At 43.0% G+C, this 20090-nt stretch overlaps 2 protein-coding genes across 6 annotated transcripts in view; one reads left to right on the top strand and one right to left on the bottom strand.

Moving 5' to 3' along the window:
• Positions 1-1058, bottom strand: part of MAEA (macrophage erythroblast attacher, E3 ubiquitin ligase) — a 49754-nt gene extending 48696 nt beyond the window's left edge. Inside the window, exon 1 of one of the 2 annotated variants that reach the window (XM_084518828.1) lies at positions 925-1058. In XM_084518828.1, the coding sequence (XP_084374954.1) occupies positions 925-993 (69 nt within the window). In that variant the 5' untranslated portion in view covers positions 994-1058. The remainder of the gene's footprint in view (positions 1-924) is intronic. The other variant, XM_084518827.1, reaches the window with a different exon arrangement.
• A 666-nt stretch (positions 1059-1724) lies between these two features.
• Positions 1725-20090, top strand: part of CTBP1 (C-terminal binding protein 1) — a 228920-nt gene continuing 210554 nt past the window's right edge. For 2 of the 4 annotated variants that reach the window (XM_084517287.1, XM_084517285.1), the window contains exon 1: positions 6240-6495. The gene's annotated coding sequence lies outside the window, so the exon portion shown is untranslated. Of the gene's footprint in view, positions 1780-6239; positions 6496-20090 lie in introns of those variants that run through there. The other 2 variants (XM_084517286.1, XM_084517278.1) reach the window with 2 other exon arrangements.

The raw sequence follows: 20090 nt of genomic DNA, 5'->3' as shown, positions 1-20090 counted from the left end.
ACAGCCGACACCAGACTTCAAACAAAGGTTTCCATTGATTCCTACGAGCATCTTCCTTCCACTTCAACAGTTCTGGGAGGCGATGACCTTAGCGCTCAGCACCCAGTCCTTCCTTCGCCTCACAATACCTGGGGGGGAGCAGCCAGGGGAACCCACCGGCCCTCGGAGGTTGCTCAGCACCCTTCAGGGCACCCTCCGAGCTCTCAGATCCTCGCTCGCTGGGCTCAGCCGCCTCGCCAGGCCTGCAGCACGTCCGTCCCTTTTTGTCTTTCAGCTCATCCCCACCTTCGGGGAGCCAAGGAAGGATCCATCTTCCCCCCCCCAATCCCAACCCCAACCCCAACCCCAACCCCACAGCAGCACGCCCCCTCCCACCCTCCCTCCCTCCCTCCATCCCCATCCCCAGCAGCCTCCCCAGCCCAACCGCACCCCCCTTAAACCCCAAAAACAACCCCACAGCGCCCAAATTTCCCCCCCCACAGCCCCCAACCGGCGCCCATTTTGTCACTCGGGGGGGGGGACGGGGACGGGACAGCGGGGGAGGATGGGGACAAGGAGGGAGGGCACGGAGGAGGATGGGGACAACGGGGGGGACACCGAGGGACCTCCCCCGTCCCTTGGGAGCTGTCGGGGAGGGCTGAATATTCCGGGCACGTCCCTCAGCCCCGCCGCAGGGGGAGGGGACGGGGAGAAGCGGCGGTGGCAGCGAGCTGGAGGCCGAAGGAGGAGGCTGGGGACGAGGCTGGGGTTGAGGTTGGAGCCTCCCAAGCTCTGTGAGGAGATGTGGGGGGGTGGGTTGGGGGGGGGGGGGCACCTCCGCCTCCTCACCGCCACTCACAGCCGGGCGAGCTTCGCCTTCTACCGTGTTAACGAAGGTAAAGGAGGAGGAAATAAAGGGAGGGGGGGGGGAGGCCGGCCACCCACCTTGAGAGTGGGGTACTCCTGCACCTTCAAAGTCATTGAGAGCTGAGCAGCTGATTCCTGCACCGCCATCTTGGAGCAGGCAGCAGCCGCCCCCCCCCTCAGCCACCTCCTCCGCCTCCTCCTCCTCCCGCCCGCCTCCCCCCGGCGCGCGGCGCATGCCGGGTAACAGCGGCCCCCTCCCGCGCGGGAGGGACGAACCAATGGCGTTCCCCCCCCCCGTCTCCCTCCTCCCCCCGCCATGGAGGTGGTACGCTCCACGGGGAGGAGGGGGGAGAGAGGAGGCGGGGTGGGGAGAGCCAATGGGGGCGGGGCTCTCAGGCGCGCCTTGGCGCCGCCTCCCGGGATGTGAAAGCGCGGCTGGTTGGGTGGTGCCGTGGGAGGGGGCGGGGCCGCGCGGAAACGCGGACAAATCAAATGTCGGAGATGAGGGTTACGGCACTAGGATGGGCGGGGTTTTTCGGGGTGACGGACAGCGCGCTGCCCAATCGCAACGGGCGGTGCGCACTCGCCGCCCAATCAGAATAAGCCGTGGAGCGGGGTGGGCGGGGCCTAAAAGTAAATTTTCCTGGTGACTTGAAACGGCCGTTTGGACACCCCCATGAGGTGTCCGGGAAGGGGAGGGGCGGGGCGAAGCGGGGCGGAGCCCTCGACGGACGGGCCGCCCGACCAATGGCGTGGCTCCGTCCTGCTGACGGGCGGGCGCGTGAGCGAATGGGGCGGCGCGGTTGAGGGGAGAGGGCGGGGCGGCGGGCGGCGGCGTGTATATGGGAGGGGATGGAGGGAGGGGGCCGCCCCTGGTCCCGCGGGGAGGAGGGAGCGGGTGAGAGGCGGTGAGGCGGCGGAGGTTTAAATAGCGTGAGTCCCCTTCCCCTCGGCTCCCTCTCCCCGCAGGGCTTCTCCCCTTCCCCGAGCTGCTCGAGACCCCACAGAGCCCCCCGAGCGTGCCCGCGGGCTGAAAGGGGCCCGATCCTGCGGGGCGTCCGGGGAGTAAAGCACCCGGAGTGCCCCTGGTTGGTGTAAAGGGGGAGTAAAGCACCCTATGAGTATCAGTGGTGGGTGTAAAGGGGGAGTAAAGCACCCCCTGAGTGCCGGGGGTTGGTGTAAAGGGGGAGTAACTCACCATATGAGTATCAGTGGTTGGTGTAAATGGGGAGTAAAGCACACGGAGTGCCCCTGGTTGGTGTAAAGGGGGAGTAAAGCACCCCATGAGTACTCGGGGTTGGTGTAAAGGGGGAGTAAAGCACCCTATGAGTATCAGTGGTTGGTGTAAAAGGGGAGTAGAGCACCCCATGAGTACCGGTGGTTGGTGTAAAGGAGAAGTTATGCCCCCCTGGAGTCCCCGTGGTTGGTGTAATGTGTGGTGTTATAGGGGAAACGCGTGGCGGTGTGCTCTCAGTGTCCCACGGGGAGCTGCTCATATGAGGAATAATAATAAAAAAATAAATGTGAAGTTGCTGGTGGGAAACTGCACGGGAAGCGCTAAGTGCTCGCTTTGGCTCTTTGCAGAGATGTTTCAGGTCGCATCTTTTTGGGGTTCAGGGCCCTAAGGAGCCACCCGAGCTGGCTGCAGGTGCAGTCACCGCGGTTCTGTGCTCTCAGAAGTTTCTGGTGATGGGATTTCCAGGCTGCAGGAAGCTAGGAAAGTGAGCACAAGTGTATCCAGGAAGATAAAGCACCCTTCTATGATCTGAAAAAGCAAGTTGTTTTTAGTACGGGTTGCTTTTCTAGGGTATTTGGTAACGTTACCTATTACCATAGGCCTGATTGCACCGAGCACATCTATCCCACACAAAGGGCTCGTGGTAAATAAAAGAAAACGTGTGCAGCCGTAGAGCTGGGTGTTAGATCTCTTCAGTTTTTTCCTGCGAACTGTTTGTGTTTACTCTCAGCTGGCCTTCAGGCTCATGCTGCCTGTAATCAGCAAACTTATGCCTAAACGTAATTTGCCAAGCCTGCACCAGGTGTGAAGTCTTGGTTTAAAAGGTGTATCAGTAAAAGCGTTTACCTTACTTACACCTGGGTTTAACATTCATGTCTAGGCACGATCTGGGGGCTGGATTCTGCAAGAGGATTTGTGTAAGGAGGATTTTGCCTCCGCAAAGGCTCTGTGCAGGGAATGGTTCACCTGGGCTCGTGGAGGGGAGGACGGGAAACTTCTCTCTGTTGTTGCTGTATTTACAGACTTAATTATGGAGCGCTGTGCATTCTTCCTGTTGTTCCTGTCTGCTTTACATGTTCTGTAGGCTAATATTTACAGGGGAATCTGCTGTCTGATACTCCTTGCCATTGATGTTACTGAGCAGCTTGAACTAGCATTGAACTCTTCTAGGGCACATGCAGGGACTGAAGGAGTGTGACTTGAGTGTGACTTTTGTGTGGTTCACTGATTTGTTTATATATTTGTCCAAAAATCTTATTTACACAGGTTTTTGAGAAGTAAAATGTTAGTGGTCCTTTCTGATATTTCACTAACTATTGTGGTGTAACAGGTATTTTGTGGATATAGGTTATGTGCTCGGACTGTACCTGTCTTAACACCGGGAAATTATTGGCGATGGTTTGTCAGATGTTAGTAACCAAAGGTACGGGGCTTACTGGAACAGATGGCCAAGCAACCATCATGTCAGAGAAAACAGCATGTATGCCATGTATTCTTAGTTTAACACAAGAGGGAGCATGTCTAATCTTTAACCTTTAAATATTGCAACTTCAGAGAGGAAGCTTTAATTGTTGAGTGTCAGCTAATTTATGTTCTAGGCTCCGTGTGCAAATATTGATACAACCTATTCATATTGCTGGCATGTTTTCAATTTCAGGTTGTAGCTGTTGATTTGTAATAGGAATGCTGGCCTGCTAAATGTGGAGATGAAAACTACACCGATGATCTTTTGCACTTGTTAAAATCTGTAGATTTCTGCTGAATTGAGCAAAATATTTATGGTTATTGTTATTCAGGGGTATGGTTATTCATATACGGAGGTTGTACTTTGTTCTTTCATATTAGGTTAATAAATGTCTTTTGTTTAACCTACCTTACGAAGTTATAAAGCCCAGGTTTAATTTAATTTAGTTTAATTACCAGTGCAACTTTGCTTTTACAGTTCTTGTGAATTCTACTGGTCCACTCTTAAATAGGAAAGAGAAATTTGGATTTAGTAAAGGATTGTGTAAGATAACTTATTTTTTTTCTATGTCCCCTAGTGGTGTAAACAGAATCAAAATCAGCTTCCATTTTGTATTTATTGTCATTGTCCAGTTGAATCATGACTTAATAATATTTGTCCTCGTTTAGTATTTTATTAATGTGTATTAGTGATTAGTTACAATTAAGCAGCTTGTGCAGAATCCTCTAAACTTTAAGGAGAGCCGTATGTGTGTGAAGTTATCTTCAGTGTTTCCAGTTGTTTTTTTTTTTTTTTTTCCCACTTTGCTCCAGGTTAATGGTGAGAGAGAGATCATAGCATCATTCAGGTTGGATGTCTACTGCTAAGCGTTTTTTTCAAATTGTGTTTTTTTTTTTTTTCCAAAACTTTAAATACTTCATATGTTGTTTGGTATAGCAAAGTGGAAACCTGAGTGAATAGTCCTATGGATCGAGATTTACTCCACTTGCCTGTCTTTCCTTGTTGTGGACATCATAGCCCCTGTAGCAGGGTGGCAGAAAGGAATGTGTGCCTCCATCACTTCTCATCGTAGCACATGAGGGTGGCGTAAGCCAGTGGTAGGAAGTTGTGTTGTGCTGGGCTGGGTAGGAGCACGTGTCGCCCCACGGGCATGGAAGAGCTATCTTCCCCTGGTTGGATGGGTGGTGATGGGACTGTCTGTGTTATGTAGAAGCCTTCACTGTATTCTTCTGGTATATTGAAGACCTTGCTTTTCATGTCTTTTTTCTTTTGAAGATGGAAGAAATGTGTTGTTTTTTTTTAATTGCATCTACTGTATGCAGTATTGTTTATAAGGTGTTAATATCAGGGTAGCTTATCATCAAAATATACATAGCAGCTAATTTGTGTTAGCAAGACAGGAATGTGAGGTGACCTATACTAATCTCAGATACCTTTAAATATTTGGGAATTGTTAAAATTTTTAGGAGATGAATGAGGTTTTGGGAAATGTTTGCCTCGAGTATTTTGAGACAAACCCTACTGGGAAAATTGTTGCTTTACTGAGTTATTCACAGCAACAAAGCATTTTAAAGGGATTGCTCTGTGTAAATGGATATTGTTTGATTTTATAGAATAGATGTGAAACAGAACTGTGGCATCAGAAATTCACAGAGAGCAGGGAAACTCCTTTTGATGAACAAGTGTTGATGCGCTGGGTTTCGTCAGGACCAAATGAGCTGCCTGTTGCTTTAGATACTTCTCAGTCACAAGGGGCAAAACTTGGACTTCGGTTTCTTGCCCAGCAGACATAGCATGTAAAACACTTTTACATTAAATGCACATCTTGACTTTAAATGAAATTACTAATATGGCTGTAGAGTTCTTGTTTTGGTATTGTACCTGTTGAGCTTGTAACTGAGAAGTGTGTCTGGGTTGTGTAAACAGGCGGGAGAAGGTGGTTTTATGTCTGTACCTGACAGGAAATTTTACACCCCTATGGTGTAAAACCCCAGCAGACCCCAAATAAGCCCATGGCCAGCAGACCCCACTCCAGTTGCACCAGTGGGTGATGACTGGGAGAGGTGGTGCTGCTGTGGCCCCTCTTGAACACCAACATCAAGCACTAACTGGGGGCAACTGTGGGTAGTTTTCTTGAGTCAGAATGATTATAAGGACACTTGTGAGAGCTACCTGGCTATGGGCTCAGCAGTGGGGTCCCAGGACGGGACCTCATTGCCCTCAGGAGCTGGGGCCGGGCGCTCAGCACAGGCCTGGCCTGGGCCGAGTCAGCGGCGTGAGCAGGCCCTGGGCTGCCCCGGGCCGCGCGGTGCCTGCCTCTCTGAGGCATCACGCAAAGCAGCCTCATTGTTAGTTTGCTTCCACAAATTAATAAAATAAAGGGGGGTCAAAATACACAACACAAATCAATTTCTCAAGAAATTTTATTTTAAATAGGGCTCTGTTTGCATTACACCCCCTCGTCGTCCCCCCCCAGCAGCATGTGGGACGTGCTGCGGCTGCCAGAGCGCAGCAACTCTCGGACTGGGCTAAATGGGTGGTTTAAAATCCCATGGGGTGGGGGGGCACCTGTGAGCTTTTTATATTATTATTTTTTAAGCCGGGAGGGATTTCTTTTCACTTTGAGTCGCAGCCCGCTGAAAAATGGGGGGGCTTAGAAAGAAAGTGCTGACACAGCCCCAATTCCAGAGCGGTGCCCTCAGTGCTGCCGCAGCAAGTGCCCGGGCAGCACCGCCTGCTCCCCTGGCCTTGTGCTTCGCCTTCCTTCATCTGGGTGCATTTTTAACTTTGGGAAAGTTTGCTATTATTTAAAGCCCGGAGCGGGTGGGCAGCGCCGAGGAGCGGGGCTGGAGGAGCATGGACTTGTTCATCTCAGCCTGATCTTGTCAGTAGCAGCAGAGCAGAGGGAGAGAGGGAGAGGAACTCCGGCTGGGGCAGCGCTCCAAAGGTTTGTCTGTTATTTTTATACCGAAATTACGCCTTAGTCGCCAAGTATTCGGCGTGCGGAGCGGTGCTGGCGATCTGTGGCTTCGATACGTGTGTATTTAGGGGCGGGGGTGGTTTGCCAGAGAGAAGATTTGCCTCTGTGTGTGTGTGTGTGCCGGCGAGAGCGAGTGTGTGTTGCGAGCGGGGAAACGCTGAAGAAGAAGAAACCCTGTTGGTTCTCCATGCAAATGACCGCTTTGGTTGTAACAAAAGCCTTGATGTTGGGCTTGGAAAAATGATCTGACAGTGTAACAACCCCAGGCCACTTTCGCCATGTTTTTGTTTATTCATGTTTCATTCCCTTCGCTGTAGCTATCGCCCAGATGTTTCCCATTTTCCCTGTTTTTACACCGTTGAGCCTTTTCGGAGTTAGCAAGGGAAATGTGTGAAAGAATGTTAACAAAACAGCGAGGTGGTGCAGATGTTTATACTTTAGTTCTTGCGCTCGCCGATACTGGCAGAGGGATACCGTGCATATGAAGGAACGTAAGAAAGCATCTGCTTTAACTAGCAAGCTCGTAATTTCCAAATGTGCCCATTGTAACTTGAATTTTCGCATAAACAGCTGAAGTGAGCACGTCCCCGGTGCAGTGTGGCTGGTCCAGATCTCATTTGTTTGCTACTGTTTTTTTTTTTTTTTTTTTTGGGGGGGGGGGGGGAGGCTGAGGGGGGAGGCGAGTAAGAACAAGGAAAGGAATATCTGTGACACAACATGTATGCTCCTAGATAAACTCCTGCCATCGCGGAGTGCCTCTAAATATTTGAACAGCTTCTGTGAAGTCAAATAAAATTGGTTACCATGAGAAACAAAAAAAAAAGTCTAATAGAACAGTTGAGCACGCTAATGAAAACCTGAATGTAAAATTGTTTCAGAATCATTCCAGGAATTGAATTAGACAGCAAATCTTTTTAATAACAGTCATAGTAACACGTTTAAACATTTTAGCTTCTGAGATCCTGGAAAACAACACACAGGGTACAGAAATAGCAGGGGTGGATGGTTTCTTCTCTTACTGTCGCATAAATTGAAACGTAATTGTCTACTAATGATATTAAAATCAGTCTGTTTTCAGGATTTTATGCTTGTTGAACATATCGAGGCATACACAAATAAAATCTTTAATCTTAAAGGACAATGATTCAATGTCCGGACCCAGTGGTTAAATCAGATGTGGTAACTATGGTGAGAGGTAAAGTTACTTAGCTTCTCACAGCCCATGCATATGTGGATTTCTTTTCGTATAATGGAGATTAAGGAGAAAAGGATTAGAGAATCTAAAGGGAAATTTTGAGCAGGAGACCTGTAGCCTTGCTCTGGGAATTAGCACAGAGGAGGCTTTTAGAACAGAGGCAGGATGGAAGTAAACACTCTCTTGTAATATATATTGATGATAATTCTAGAAAGGAGTCTTTCTGCTTGGGAATATCTACAGCAGCTCACACGTACAGGAATGAAATCAATCCTCTGCATGTGAAAATAGTCCTCCCACTCCAACAAAAACAAATAAACAAAACCCAAGCATGGATCTTTGCATTATACCAAGTGACAGCAAGAAATCAGGTGAAGTCTGATATTCTGAATTAACTCATTTTAGGCTCTTGCAGAATAAAGCAATATTGATTATTTGGACTGCATGGCATTTTTATTTTTCAACATGCATGTCGTGTGTATTTTTCTTTTTTCTTTTTTTTTTTTTTTTTAAAGAAGCACTTCAAAATAAGTGGTAATATGGAGTGGAAAATAAAACTAGCTTAATATTTTAGCTAGTAAATATGGGGGGTGTTTGAACTGTAGCCAGAGGGACTTTGACCTTGTTCCTGGTTTTCCTTGAGTTGAGAGGTGCAGTGTTACTCTGGGCTTTTCAGGAAGGAACTTGAGGTTGTGCTGATCAGCTCAGAGGGATATGGGAAGGATTGCCATGCTGGTACGAGTCGTATGGTCTGAGAGAGCCACCAGGGTTACTAATTAGTAAATAGCTATTTGGTATGTTTTGGAAACAGAGCTGTGAGAGGTCAGGGTTAATTTTGAGTACAGAGGGACCATTTCTCACACTGTAAGTGCATGCACTATTACAGTGCAGAGATATCTTGGAGGTAAGAGCTATGTTCAGCTTTCTAGTAATAGAGGTTAAAACTTAGCAGGTTTTAGGCAATGTAGTAGAAACATCTTTATTAAAATACTTTAAAGCTTTGAATTTTTCCTCCCAACTAACACAATGCTTAAAAAAAAAAACAACAAACATCCGTTAGGAGAAAGCCACAGGGGAACTAGGAGTTCAGCACAGTTTATACACTGGATGTTAAAACTTAGGATATTTGTAGATTTGCTAGGGAACTCTTTTAGCCTTTTCTGGGTCATAGTCCTGTACTTTCCTTTCTCAACTGTTGTCAGCGTGTGCTACCAAATAGCTGTTTGGGGGAGTTTTGGGGGTTTGGGGGAGTGCATTCACTATGACAACAGTGTGTGTTCAACCTGGGGATGGAGTGGATGTTTCTGGACTTCAGGCGCACTGAGAAGTAATAGGCCCAACCTCTGGTTAACTCACATTCATTGCAAATCTCTTTCACAATAGAAATGACAACTCAGAATGTATTGATTTTTGTTTTTAAATTGCCATTTATTGAAAAGTGTTAAAACCCCGCTATTTATATTATGCCTTAATAGGGAGATAGTAATAGAAATCTTTTTCTTTCCCTGTAGACAATATTTTGCTTTTTTTCTTTCGTTGGAGTTGACACTTGAATGGACTTGTACTTTGTTATTACATTAATAACAATTATTATTTCAGCTGAGATTTTTCATTTATATAAAGACTGTTATTTTATATTGAAACAGAAAGCTTCCATACAGTGGAACAAAAATCAGATATAGCCATTGATACAAGACAATTTCAGTGTTGAACATATTTTCAAATTGTTTTATCATTTTTCTCAGTTAGGGTGTACCAAATTTAAGAGAAAGACTTGATTTTTCAGGTACAGGATGCGGTAAACCCTAACGGGTGGGGTAGGACAGCAGTGAAATCAGTGAAAGTACTGTCTCCCTTGCTTTCCGATCAGGTTAAGTCAATTTACCTTTATCTTTAGAAGGCTTATGAGGCAATTCCATCTTAAAGTACTTGAACATCCATTGATGAAGTTTTGAGACAAGCCATATTTTGTTTTAGAGGGCCACACATCACCAGTGGATGGTGGATGCTCCGGTAATGCTTTTATATCTGCAACAAAAGTCATTAAGCACTTAAAAAAAAAATAAATCACTAGTGATATTAATAATAAAGTGTTTCCAGGAAAACAAACAAACAAACAAACAAAAAAAAACAACAACAAAACCTAGATGAGGACAGAGCTGTTGAGGTATTTCCAGAAGACTGTTGGTAATTTTGAAGTTTTCTTGGTAGCTGAATACCAGGTTAGTATTTTGATAGTCTGTCAATACCCAATATCAATCTCTGTCAAAGTTTAGAACGAGACAAGCTAGTTGACTTGCTCAGCTGTTCTGTTGGGACTCAGCCAGCAGTGTAGTGTAGCAGCATTTTAGGATGTTGGGGGGGGAAAAGGGAACTCTCCGCTTCCCGGTAAAACTATTTACATGAGCATGGGAGAATTTGTGTCCTTCTCAGTTGCATTTGTAGATTGCAAAAATTAACAAAGCGAGATTGAGAATTCCAGCTCAAACAGCAATGTTTGTGCTCGGCCTCCAACAGCTGAATAACTTCACTGAAGTCTTTGGGTCTACAGAAGTGAAGAAGGGTTTTCAGGATGAAATTTTACAGTATTTATGTTGTTCTCCTCGAGTGTGGCCATGGAAATTCTCCAGTGCAATGCAAACTCTTAGCTGTGCAAAGGTCTTTGAGAGATGGTTTTCACTCCATTTGCACTTCATCTAAAGCTCTGTAAATTGGTTTCAGGTGCTGTGTGGGGTGTATGGAACAGCTTAGTGCTCTAAGAGTGTGAAAGGAAGTTTAGAAAGGGTTAGAGTGAACTGCCAGCTTGTACAGGTTATTCCTCACAGTTTGCATTGGTGATTTTCCAAGGACTGATAAGTATTATCAGCCTGAGAAGAGTACCTTGCCTGAGAACAGCAGGTAAATATTAAATTTCGATGATAAAATTTAAGAAAGCGTAGTTGGGAATAAAAATTGCATTTCAAAATTCAACGGTTTCCTTCAGGTGTTTCTCCCCTGGAATGATCTGTTGGTATCTTCACCCTTAGTAGCTCTCAGAGTTGGTATTTCACTGCTGAAAGTGATCGTTTGCTGCTCTCTGCTTTTGGTGTAGTTGAAATAGCCCCAGACACTTCAAACAACAAAATAAAAGGATATTTTAAAGAGCAAGATTTTGTTCTAAAAACACTTCAGAATCTTAAACAAATTTCTCAAACAGTTTTCCAGTTGACAGGAATGTTTTTTCTTCATTTGGAGAACAAGCCAATATGGCTTAGTTTGTGAAATTTGTTTATACAACGGTATTTTCTGTCTACGCGGTGCCTGGAATATGTCTTAACACATACATAATAGGATAAATAAAAGTTTTTGTATCCAAACAGCTTCTGTTTATCTTTCTGAGGAAGAAGCATGTGTAGGAAGAAGGGATTCTTTCAGCTTTGGGAAACTGAGTGTGTGCTCTATCTGGTAGATTAGGACATTTGTTAGCTTGGTAAATCTTAGAGCCTCAGCTATGTGACAGTTTCCTTTTAAAACAATACAGATTAGGTGGGTTTTTTTGTGTGTGTGGAAATCATTCTGACTTTTGCTTTGTTAATGCATTTCTCTGCATTTCTCAGGTAACCACGATGGGTTTTGTGAGGGAAGTTAATCAGTGAGGTTGGTGTGAAGTGGTAGTGCCTGTACAGGTTGGAGCATCTGCCCTGTGTTTTGTAAAGAAGGAATGGCAGTCTGAAAGCTTTTGCATGCCCTTTTTTTTGTAGAGATGTCCTGATCTTTCTTCTTTTCCCTCCTTTGCTTCCCAATACTCCTCCAAGAAGAACATGGCATGACATTTTCTTACATCTTTTCAACTGTCAAATGTGTGGGTATATCCTCTTCTTCTTCTGTACCTTGTTTATGCTGCAGTGTGACAGAGAACTAGAGGTAGAAGTTGATAATAAATTAATATATTACTCTAAGTACTTTTAAGCATATTATCTTTTTTTTTTTTGAATATCCACTCTTTCACCCTCCGTTGCTGCTGTGAGGGAGTGATATCTGTGTCACAGTCATTCCGTCTTTTCAGTGTAAGTGATGCGAATATGGTCTGATGCTGTTAGTATATCATTCTCCAGGCCCTCTGGTAGAAAAAGATATGGAAAACAAAAGCAGTGATATCCTTCAATGTGAGTTGAGAGAAGGTGACCAGTGGAATTTCAGCCATGAGAAGCAGTCAGATCAATGTGTTACACTCACGCTGTTGCGCAGGGGTTGATGTCTTTGCCCAAAATCCTGGCAGAGAAATTAAAGATCTTGTTTGCTTTTAGGGTATCTGGGAAAGATTCTCTTTTTAAAATAATAATAATAAAAAACACTTCCCATTCTCCTCAATGATGGCGGGACAGGAAATTGGTTCTGCAGATTCCTACCTCCCGGGAAGGCAGCTTGAAGAAAGTAAGGCTTGGGGAGAGTCATCATTGCAAGTTATGCAGATGAAATCCTTTAATCTATTTAAGATAAATTGTAGTACTTTCAGCCCTAAATTGTTATAGTAGTGAAGATGTCAAAACCATGGCGACATTCATTGCTGTAGGAGCAACTCCAAATCTAACTTCCCTGATTCTGATGTCCCTGTATCAAAACACACTTATATTCTGATTGTAGATCACTGTTTCTGGACCTTATTGATATTTATTTTGGAGAGACTTAACTAAATATAGGCGTCGTTGCTTTCAACTCTAGAATCTCTGCTTGCCCAGCTGAAGGAAAAGATTGCACGCTCCCATTGACGCTTGGGGGTGGCAGGATAATTGCCTAGAGACAGGAAGTATGCATGGGCTGTAAGAACAGATAGTTTCAAGTATCTAATTAGCACTGTACAACAAAATTAATAGATACAAAGATGGGTATGGCAGATATTTAAATCAATCTTTAATGTCATTCTAGGTTTTGGATGTTTGCATTTGATTTTCAGCTGTTTTATTCTGATTTTTACTACAGATTATCCCTGTGTTCCTCATCATTTTTCCAGCTTTTATGGTTCTTTGATAGTGTTTCGTCTTTCAGTACTGTTTTTTTTCTTTCTGATTTAGAGCCCACTGGTGATAGTTTTGTCTGCTAGTCACACGTTTCCCAGAAATGCCAATAGGATTTTCTGTTCCTTTTGGATGTGTTTCTAGATGAGGTGATGTCAGAAGAAGGTACAGAAAGGTCCAGCAGCTTAATCTTGAAGTGCTTAATAATAGGGTGTGATTGCCTAGATCCATCTTGAGAGAAACATACAGTCTGTTAGCAAGCTGGAGTTGTCTGGCTGGAGGGGAATATAAAATAAAATGCTAAGTTGACCCTACCAGCGTATGAGCAGCACCTTTAATGAATACTGTAAGTAGTCTTGCAAGTTCCTCGGTGTGTTTGTGTTCACTGCTGTCTTATGAGATGACTTTTTGCCAGGTGTTTTCTCTCCCAGTTTAGATTTTGTAGGTGTTTTTCCATTTTCATGATGATGAATCAGATTATTTGAGTATTTTCGGCTGGAGATACTCCAATTGTGTGGATAAGGGGGTCCAAAATCTTTTTAGTCCTTAAAGAAGCAGCAATAGCATATTCTGGCATGTGGAAAGCTAAGGTTGAAGTATGTGGGGCACCACACCGTGTCTTTCTGCTGCATGCATTAGGAGTGATGGGAAGAGCTGGACTGGTGTCTTCTTCAGGAAGCCACTTCACTGTGCCAACCGTTTCCATAATGTTATTTGCTGTGAGTTCTGGCAGTTTCTCAGGACCTTTGTAATAGGATGTAAACGTATGAGAAGAAGTGATCTGGACATGGAACAGTAGCTTGTTTAATGCCAACTTTTTCAACCATTCCTTGAAGTTAGAGTACTGCTCCTTCACGATACTTCCGAGAGTTTTGTTTTGTAAAAGGGAAGGGTTTTTGTGTGTGGATTCTTAACTGCAGTGTTCAGACTGGAATAATTTCGTATACTGAAAAGCGTTGTCTTAATTTCATCGTTTGGCGTTGAACTTTAATTACCAAGATGGTTTACCATTTGTCATCTTCCCTGCCCATGGCAGGGGTTTGGAACTGGAAGGGCTTTAAGGTCCCTTCCACCCCAAGCCATTCTATTGTATGATCTTTGTTAATGGATCACAGGGGACTTTTTAGAGGTACAAACATTAATTTCTAAGAATGTGCCCACCATAACTTCAACATGCTTTCATGAAGTGGTAACTGGTATAAAATCAGTTGTAGATGGTAGTAATGGAATCTATGTAGTTCTAAAAGAAGTTATTTAGTGTGTTTATGTCTTGAAGTCCACAAAACCAAAATGTAGTTAAAGTTACGAAGGCTTTTTTGAGACCACAGTTATTTATTGTGAATATAGAAGTCTTTTTTTGTTAGTACACTATTTCCCAATGCTGACATAGAAATGACATTTGTTATCATTGCAAATAGCAACCACTGAATATTTGATTGAAAACATCCAAAGCGGACTATTAACTGCGAAGTAGTTAAAAAAATGCAGTGCAAATATTAATGTCCTACCAGCTTGAGAAGTTAGCATGGAGTAAGGAATGTGTCTGATGTAGCAAATCTGTTTTTCTCTCGAATTAGCTTTCTTGTTACGAGTAATCATAGCGTGTGCTTTAGAGCCTTGAAATGAAAGGCACGATATAAACAAGAAGTATTTTAAGGGTCAGATAATTTTAATAAGTTATCTTTGAGGGCTGTTCATAGAGTTTTGTCTTAGACTTGTTGTACTTTGATGGCAAAGATGTTTTATATTTCATCAGTCTGGGATCGTGGTAAAATCCTGATTTTGAAATACTGCTATGCCCAGTTACTTGTCAAAATAATCTGTGTCCAAATATAATGTCTGACACTTTTCCTCATACTAATGGCTGCATTGTTTAGTTTCACTGCTGTGGAAGTTTTACAGTTTGCAGCCTGATTGAACATTCTTTGAAATCGGTGTTCACACTGACGTCAAGGCTGACAATAGAAATAGGTCTCGTAAAAACAGTAGCATACCACACCAGATAATAATACAGCACTCACTTATTGCCAGCTTTTCAACATCTGGAGATGTATCTCTGCATAAGACAAACTCAAGATTAAATAAAAATCAGTTTACATTTTAAATGAAGGAAAAATATTGTAGTATTAATTGCCACTATGCGGTGGTGAAGAGATTGTTATGTGTATGCTAATATTCTAGGGAAGAATATAATTTTTTTAAACTACAAGGAGTAATGAAGCTGGTATATATACAAAATAAGTAATGTATGGGGGATAAGCAAATAAGTGATGTATCAGAAGGTGGTTTCAAGCTATATTTTCTTTCTCAATGTCTGGTGTATTCGTTACCCTTTATGGGTGCAGCCTGTCAGCAGAATAAGCAAACATCCTGTCCCTCTTTAGTCTTGCTACCGAAATAACCTTACATTCAACTAAATATATTTTACTTTAAATCAAAGAAAGACATGTCATGGCAATTGGCAGTCGCATATTCCAGAGCAGGCTTTCTGATGAAGGCTTCCCTCATCAGCCTTGACTGCAGTGTAATTAGGAAGGTTATGCCAAGTGCGTACCGGGGAGTTTCTGCTAGAGTTCTTGTGTGGGAAAAGAATTTGTCATACTGCCAACTGCAAAACCCAGATCCAACAAGAGCCTGGAATTTGAATTGACAGGCCAAAAGCTTTCATTGTTTGAGTTTTCAGACATCCTGGTACAAGCCAAAAAGGGTCCTGAGAGTTTGCTGTTGTCAGATGTGCTAAATCCCATGTGTGATTAATCAGGGATTAATCAATGCAGAATTTATATTTAACGTGGTTATGGTGTATCATAAACTCATTTTCTTTTCTACCGGGTGTTATATCAATCTTAAAAATAAAAAGATATATGATCTGGGAGCAGAAGATGGATTACACCAGAAGTAAAGTAACCAGGCATTAATAGAGGAGTGTCTGCCAGCCTTACGTGCGATGCAGAGGAACCGCAGTGAGGCTTGCCTGGAAGCACAACAAACGTGCAGTGGTTGTGCTGAGCTGATCAGTAGTTACTCTCCTGGACTAAATGAGAGCGTGCAGGTAAGATGATGAAAGGCTGTGTTCTTAAAAACATTGACCTTGCTTTTTTTGTCAATATTAGTAGGAAGGAAGGTTCAGTTTTGTGGATGTCTCCCTGAGAGAGGCTTGAGAAGAACGTTTCAGTGACTTTCTGCACCTTCAGAGCAAGAAGGGTGCTACTATAAGGTGTGTAGGGTAGTTCCCTGATGAGCCATGTGCTCCTTCCTCTCTAGAGAGAAAAAAAACAACTCACCTATTTACCGCCTACTTTTACTGGTCTCTCTCTCCAGCTCAACTTTTCAGTGTCTTCTCCATTCATGTGCTGTTTGGACGGATTGCTTGTTATGGTTTAAGACCTGTTTACAAAGAGCAGCAAATTTACGGTGTGGCCCTGGAAATGCGTTTGAAGAGTGAGTTGGTGCAACACATCTTCCCCATTCATTCGTTGTATTACCTCTCTCTAATTAGTGATGGTTCTTTGATATTTGGAGGTCCCTTATCAGGGAAGAATAGGATAGAGTTACTCAGATCATGGAGCAAGAAAGGAGTGTGAAAGTGTCACCTCATTTTCTGCCTGCTGTTTTTCAAACTGGGTATGATTCCCATTGACTGTATTTCTTTCTGGGGATTAACTGTTGCAAAGAGCTAAATTTAAAATCTATTAATCATTTGCATTTGCTTATTTGTGCTTTCTAAGCATGGTTTTATAAAGACTTGATTATATAGCTTGCTTGAAGGTGTATGTGTTACAAGACCAATAATGTATTAAAGCATTAGTAGTAGTGTTTAATACAGAATGTTGTGAGTAGCTCTCAATATATTGTTAAAGAACAAATAAGTTGACCTGAAATTTAAAAAAAAAAAAAAATAAAATAATAAGCCTTAATTTAGGGAAGAATAAAAGAGACTGAACTTAGCTTTATTTTAACTGCACATCCTGTAATACACTTCAGATGTAAAAGCAGAGCAACCTAAAATGGGATGCTGCCAATTTCCAATTTTCTGCATTTCAAGTGTAGACCATCTCCTTGGTGGGTCATTGCATCCATGTGGGTTGTGGTAAGTATTATACTATGAAATTATCATTAACCAAAGTAACTTTCTGCTTTAAGTGCTTGAGTAAGCTCTGAAACAGGAGGAAGAGAAAGGGAATTTGGTTTGTGTGTGACTTGTCAAATTTTGAAGGATGAGATTTGAAACAATTTTAGATCTGATTCCACGTGGAATTAAAGATGATGATCAACTGTGAGCAATGTAGCACTTCAGGCATATGTATGCTTTTGCATTTTGTACAGGTATGGAGAAGATGCTTTTATTTGGTGAGGTATAGATGCTGGAGATCTTTAGTTTCTTATTTGCTCCCTGAAAAAAGAATAGACAAACCCTGAGATGCCCCAGAAGTTTGTGTTAAAACGAGAATCTCATGTTGTGGAAATGGCTTGGAGCTCCTGGGTGAAGTGGTTGCGCCTTTATAAGGTACAGATCTCCCTACTTCATGTTAGCAATACGAAAATGTATTATTTACAGATGACATTGAAGTTTGTGTTCTGGATTCCAATTGTCACATAAAACTCTTGCCCTAGCTGATGTTGATCAAGTCACAGATTAATTTGGCAGTCACATTATATGGTGTTTCTGTGTGGTCTTCATGGACTTGGATTCTAGTTGGTGAATTACAACGATGGTGTAGACCTGAAAAGAAAAAGAATAACTGCTGTGTCTGCCCTGCATTTCAGCAAGTTTTGCAGCACAGTAAAACACTGTCAAGCAATATGAAGCATAGTTAACATCTGTTTGGGATTAAAGCATTGCTGGCACTGGAATGGCTCATTCCTACTGGAGCCGAGCACTCTGTCTTCCTCATACTTCCACTGAAATCAGCAGGGGATAATCTCGGGGATGTTAAGTCATGGTATGGCCAAGATCACTGCGATGAAGTTACAACGATGCCTTTAGGGTTCCTTCTCAGTTTCATTTTACAAGAAGAGGGCTGTGTTGTTTTTTCAACAATTTGAACTAATGTGTGCACGTTGGCTTCTCATGTGTGTTCTTTGTAAGTGTCCAAAAGTATAGGGCTGAAAACCTGGAAGAAAACAACAGAGGTTAAAGCAAACTAAACTTTTAAAGTAAGTCTGGCTGACAAATAGTCCTTCTTCAGCTAGAGCAGGCAATAATTAGACCTGTCACTTACAGACCAGTTTTTCGGTTTTGATGAGCTGAAGTTTGAAAACCAGCTACAAAAAAGAAAGTTTTCAGTCCTGCTTTAACCAAACTTGGTGCCTTTTTCTATTTCTGTAGCATGGATTTCTGGAAGAATTATCTTGAAAAATAGCAGTCTCTTTTGGCTTTCTTTTGGGACAGGTATTTTTGTAATATAGCATGCTTAATATAAGACAAAATTAAGGAAATCCACCTTTAAATGAAGAAGTGTCTTTCTGTGAAGTGATGTTGATGTGGCTAGTGAGAAGGAAGTCTGAGCTCCGCACCGTACTTGTGGAATTGAAGCAGTCTGTGGGCTTAGTCCTTTCTGACAGTGTTTATAGTTATTTGTTTTCCAATCATATCAGTCCTTTAGGATAAGGGAAGGTGAGCAATGAAGGTAAGAGGATGCTTGCCAGTTTTATGAGGAAAAAGCATCTGGCTTGTCACTCTGCTAATGACTTTATCAGTGGCAGTCACAGATAAAATCATGATGCATTTTTTCATCTGTAGTGCTGTTGAGGTTGGCTAAAATATCGAGACCAAAGAAACCCTTTAATCTCTGACATCCTGCTTTTGAAAATGTTTGTTTGGAGAGCGGCTGTTTCTGTGTTCTTCCCAGTCTTTTTGTTTGCTTGTTTTGCAGTACTCTGTTGCTCTCTGGACTTCCAGTTTCATTGCAAGCAGTAAGATACGAGGTACATTAAATTGTCATATAGACCTAAGCGTAGGAAGACTTGACTCAGAGGGGGAAATAAGAAGACTAATTAGAGTTTCTTCTGAAGAGAAGGTTATGAAGGGCAGATAAAACTGCTTTTAGGCATCCAAGAAGTTTCCATAAGGTCATGGAGGAGCATACGAGAAATAATGGACTTCAGTCACAGCAGGAGGGGGAGTCAGGTTGAGCTTTACTAAAATCAAACCAGCAGGTGTGTGTGTGTGTGTAATTTTTTTAAGTAGCATACTGATACAGAAACTCTGGGATCAGCTGCCTGGCAATCCCACACAGTTTCTGTTATCTGAGACTTTAAGCTGCAGTTTGGACAACTTGTGTCAGGAATGACAGAAGTGTAGCTGATCCGGGCTTGGGAAAGAAACAGGCCAGATGACCTTTTGAGCCCTCTTCCAGTTTCTTTCTGTGTGAGCCTAAGAATAGAATAGGACACGCATGAAAATTTTCTGTACTTCTCACTTTTTATTGTGGTTTATAAGGAGATATAACTTCTAGTCAACATTTTATTTAATTTATTTTGGGCGTGTGTTTTCTTGGGCAGCTAGCTACCAGCACCAATTAGCCAGTTTAACTATTTTCCCGTATGTTAGTACTATGTTATATCAGTTTGCCAGGATTCAAGTCGTCTGTTCATTTCCAAGTCTTCTTTAATACTTCCTAATGTATGCAAGGCCATTAGTATGCAGCTGTTTAGGAACACCAGTCAATGGGCTGGTCTGATCGGAGTTTTGTTTTTCGTCGCTTTTGAAAAATCTCTTCAGATCGCGCCAGCTTTTCCTATTCTGCAGTTTGGCCTTAAAGGTAGGAGAGCCAGCTCTGGAGCGTTTTTTCTTCCTGTGATTTTTTTTTTTTTTAATTTGGTGTGGCCTGCTATTTTACAACCTCTCCAAGTGCATTAGTGTAAATGCTTATTCAGCCCTCGTGAGTTTGTCCATGACTATATCGCTGAAGCATTTGGGCTTTCATTATGTTCATGCTTCCACATGAATGAAGATGTTTTCTCTGAAAGTAGAGTTTTTAAAGATTTTTTTGTTCATGTCCAAAGCTGTTGACCTACTGTTATGTAATAAAAGCTCAACGGTTGCATATATCCTCGTTAGGCTGCCCGTGTTAATTTTGACCAAGTCTCAGGCAGGCGGGTGGGAACTGAGGTGCGTGGCCTAGGCCCTGCTCAGCTTGCACCATTCCCCTGGAAGCACTTCTGGAAGCTTTTTGTGCTTTTTAGTTTGGCTTTATATATTTCAATTTCAATTTTATTTTTTTGTTTCCCCCGGAAAATTAGAAATTTAATGAGAAAATGTTTGAGTTGTCTCAGCACAGTCTTAAACCCCAGCAGTAAACCAGATGAGATGCTTGAGGAGAACTGACTGTATTTACTGGCCCACCTGAAACCTCTGCCCTCAAACTTGA

Source organism: Aythya ferina (genome assembly GCF_964211825.1).
Source record: "Aythya ferina genome assembly, chromosome: 4".
In the NCBI taxonomy this organism is placed as follows: Eukaryota; Metazoa; Chordata; class Aves; order Anseriformes; family Anatidae; genus Aythya; species Aythya ferina.
Note: the sequence above shows the minus strand (reverse complement) of the source record. Positions and strands in the feature narration are given on the sequence as shown.